This window comes from Protopterus annectens, chromosome 5.part1 (genome assembly GCF_019279795.1).
Source record: "Protopterus annectens isolate FY-2018-M chromosome 5.part1, PAN1.0, whole genome shotgun sequence".
In the NCBI taxonomy this organism is placed as follows: Eukaryota; Metazoa; Chordata; order Ceratodontiformes; family Protopteridae; genus Protopterus; species Protopterus annectens.
This window is the reverse complement of record NC_056736.1, coordinates 428329403-428332632: the sequence shown is the minus strand read 5'-3', so window position 1 is coordinate 428332632 and position 3230 is coordinate 428329403. Positions and strand designations below refer to the sequence as shown.

At 35.4% G+C, this 3230-nt stretch overlaps 1 protein-coding gene across 1 annotated transcript; it reads right to left on the bottom strand.

The window, feature by feature from the left end:
- Positions 1–395: 395 nt before the first annotated feature.
- On the bottom strand, positions 396–1337 carry LOC122803190 (olfactory receptor 8U9-like). Its single transcript, XM_044072802.1, has one exon. The coding sequence runs from the start codon at positions 1335–1337 to the stop codon at positions 396–398; it is 942 nt and encodes a 313-aa protein (XP_043928737.1).
- Positions 1338–3230: the final 1893 nt, after the last annotated feature.

The window sequence follows — 3230 nt, the reverse complement described above, 5'->3', positions numbered from 1 at the left end:
CACGATGCCTATATGGAAAAAAAGTCTGTGTATGCTTTATTAAATTACTCCCAGTGTTTATATGTTCTATATGCAGCAAAACATTGCTGATGAGAAGCAAAATAATTTTGCAGGACTTCATTTTTGAATGTTGTTTTTAGCCATATTGTTTTTCTCTTCTCAGTATTAATTTTCCCTTTAACGTTTACCAAACAATACATGACGTGTCTTCTTATTATTTTTATAAATGAGTGTACAGTGTTTGTAAAATTAAAACAAGTCAGACTGAACACATATTCTGCCAAAGGGTAGCAATGTAAAACATTTAATGTATCTTGCACCTAGTAAATTTAAACACACATATATGAATGCATACATATGAATCTGACTCACAGTCTGCCATATAGCTGCCCATTTCATGTTTTATTTATTACAAATTTCTTAATTGCTAATTTGACTTCCTTGTTCCTCAGAGAATAAACAACAGGATTTAGTGCTGGGGCTAAAACAGCATGGAAAATAAATGATGTCCCATGGAATTCATCAAAAGTGCCTTTGGAATCATATGTTGCATACCCAATAATAATTGATACATAAAACATGATGACCACCAGCAGATGAGAACTGCACGTAGAGAAAGCTTTCTTCCTTCCTTCTGGAAAATTAAGCTTAATCACAGACTTGAGGATTTTCATGTATGATACCAAAACTAAAATAAAAGGCATGCATATTGTTAGGAAAGTAATAAATGTTACCCACAATGTAATCATAATTGTATCTTCACAAATCAGTTTTACCACAAAATAATGATCGCAAAATAAATTATTAACTTTATTTGGGCCACAGAATGAACATGTTGCAGTAAAAATAACAATGGACCCTATAAGCATGCAAGATAAAACAGAACTCCCTACTGTTACGTGAATGCAAAATCTCCTATTCATAACAGAGGTATAGTGCAATGGATCACAGATTGCTAAATATCGATCATATGCCATTACCACAAGAAGAAAAGATTCAATGCCTGCTGTACAATAATAGATAAACATCTGCAAAAAGCATCCATTAAAGGAGATAGTGTTGGCTTTAATAAGAAATATTGACAACATTTTTGGAATTGTCACTGTTGTGAATAGCATATCTAGTATAGCCAGTATACCAATATAAAAGTACATGGGTTTGTGCAGTTTCTTATCTGTCACTAATGCAACAAGCAATGAAGAGTTTCCAAGAAGTGTTACCAAGTAAAGAGCCAAAAAAATTAAAAATGGTTCAAGCTGATGTTCCTGCAGGTATGGCAGTCCAAGAAGAATAAATTCTGTGACTTGGGTTTCAGTAAGATTGTTAATCATCACCATGGCCTTCCCGTGCTAATCTTGATCTAGGAAAAAAAGTGTTCATGCCTTAGTATATTGTGAGGTTTGATTGGCTCTAATAGTCAAAACCATTAGAAAATCATAGAGATGCTCATTATAAATAGATAAGTAACATGCATACAGTTATTAATGTTAATTTTGCTATTTTTCCAATGGATTTCCAAGTGTGATTCTTACTATAAACAAATGCATAATGCTACTTTAGTTTTGGCAAATACTGTATGTTTTTCTATATATGAGATCTCAGGACCAGGGGTGAGCTTATAGATACTAGTGTAGTATCGTACTTCTGCCGGGTAGTATGCCCTAACCATATCACCCATGGGGGAATGTGCTTGCTAACACTCATGTCCAACCTCCTGAGCAAGTGAGTCTACCTGTTGTAGTGCTGAGCTTGACAGGCTGTTAATGCTACTAATGTTTGTGCCCTCCAGCATCCACACCTCTAAGCAACATGGGTCATTCGGGGCTCTGCCGTGACTTTATTTATCTAATCCACAGGTCTGGGTTAAAACTAGCTGTAATTTTCTTGAGGTATTGGTCACAGTGTTTTGAAAATCCAGCTAATACAATTGCTCTTTCAAGCCTAACATTTACACATCCTTAGAATGGTATTAGAATGATATTAGAGAATGAAATGGGAGCTAGTCATAGCTGGACAGTAATAAAACCAATAAAAAACAAAAGGAGGCAAAATAATTGAAAAAGATAGATATTGGCAATCAAATAAAAAAAGAGCTCACTATGCCATCATTGTTAGGTGGTATGAGGGAGACGATCACAGATGATATCTCATCTCAGGGCTCTCTCTGCCCATATAAAATTACATCAGCAAGGTGAAAGCCTTGATTGTAAAACAGAATCATACAGCATGGCAACCCCTATCATGGAATTTGGGGTTATAACAAATTAGAAATGAATAACTACTCTTACAGTGTTGTAAGTACAACAGTCACAGCCATAACTAGATCATCTACTGCCATAGGCAGACTGGTGTCCCCTCAACCCAAAGTTGAAAATAAAGCAAAAAATTCAGCACTGGAGTGTGAGTGCAGTACCAGCAGTGGTTTAAGAAGCCATGATTAATAAGGCAGCTTCTAAAATGAATTAATTTAATAGTAACTGTATTGGCACAATATCCTTGCTATAGCTTTACCACAGTGAGCTATGTCATGCCTTCATTTAACAAGTTGATATATCACCAGGTATCACCAGTAGATTCTTAAATCAGTACTGGTACAGAACTTGCACCCCAGCGGCAACTGCTGATTATGGACTCTAACAGACTCTTCCAGGGTAGCTGCTCCTTTTCCATTATAGTTGCAGATCTGATAACAGTAGTGGAGTTGTCTTTTTACCAGACAATGCTTATGAAATAATCCATATAAAAGGGATGTGTGGATAGTACTCCTTATCAGTCAATTACTTAGCAAGTAAATCATTGCCATGCCTACAGTCATGCTCACAACTGCAGCTTAATAACTGGATTTATTTAACTCATTAATACCTAGACTGATTGGCATTTCAAATTTCCTAATACTTGCAGATTTCCTGGCTGGACAGCTTTCACCTAAGCAAAAATTCCTGAGAATGCAGTTTTGCAGCCTAACTGTCAACAAATGTAAATTAGTGCATATATCTTGAAAACTGTAAAATTTTAAATTAAATGTATGAAATTGGTTCTGCATTGTTTGGGATGTGTATCTGTCCCTTTTTTCTGTGGAACTGATTGCGACACAAAGCAATCGTAAGCCTGTGGGTCCTATCTCATACATACTTACATAAGTTAAGTGCATTTCTGTAGAAGTCATCATTTAAAACTCTAAGACAAACTGTGCTTACCTCACAAATACTTTTAACTTATGATAAAAAGTC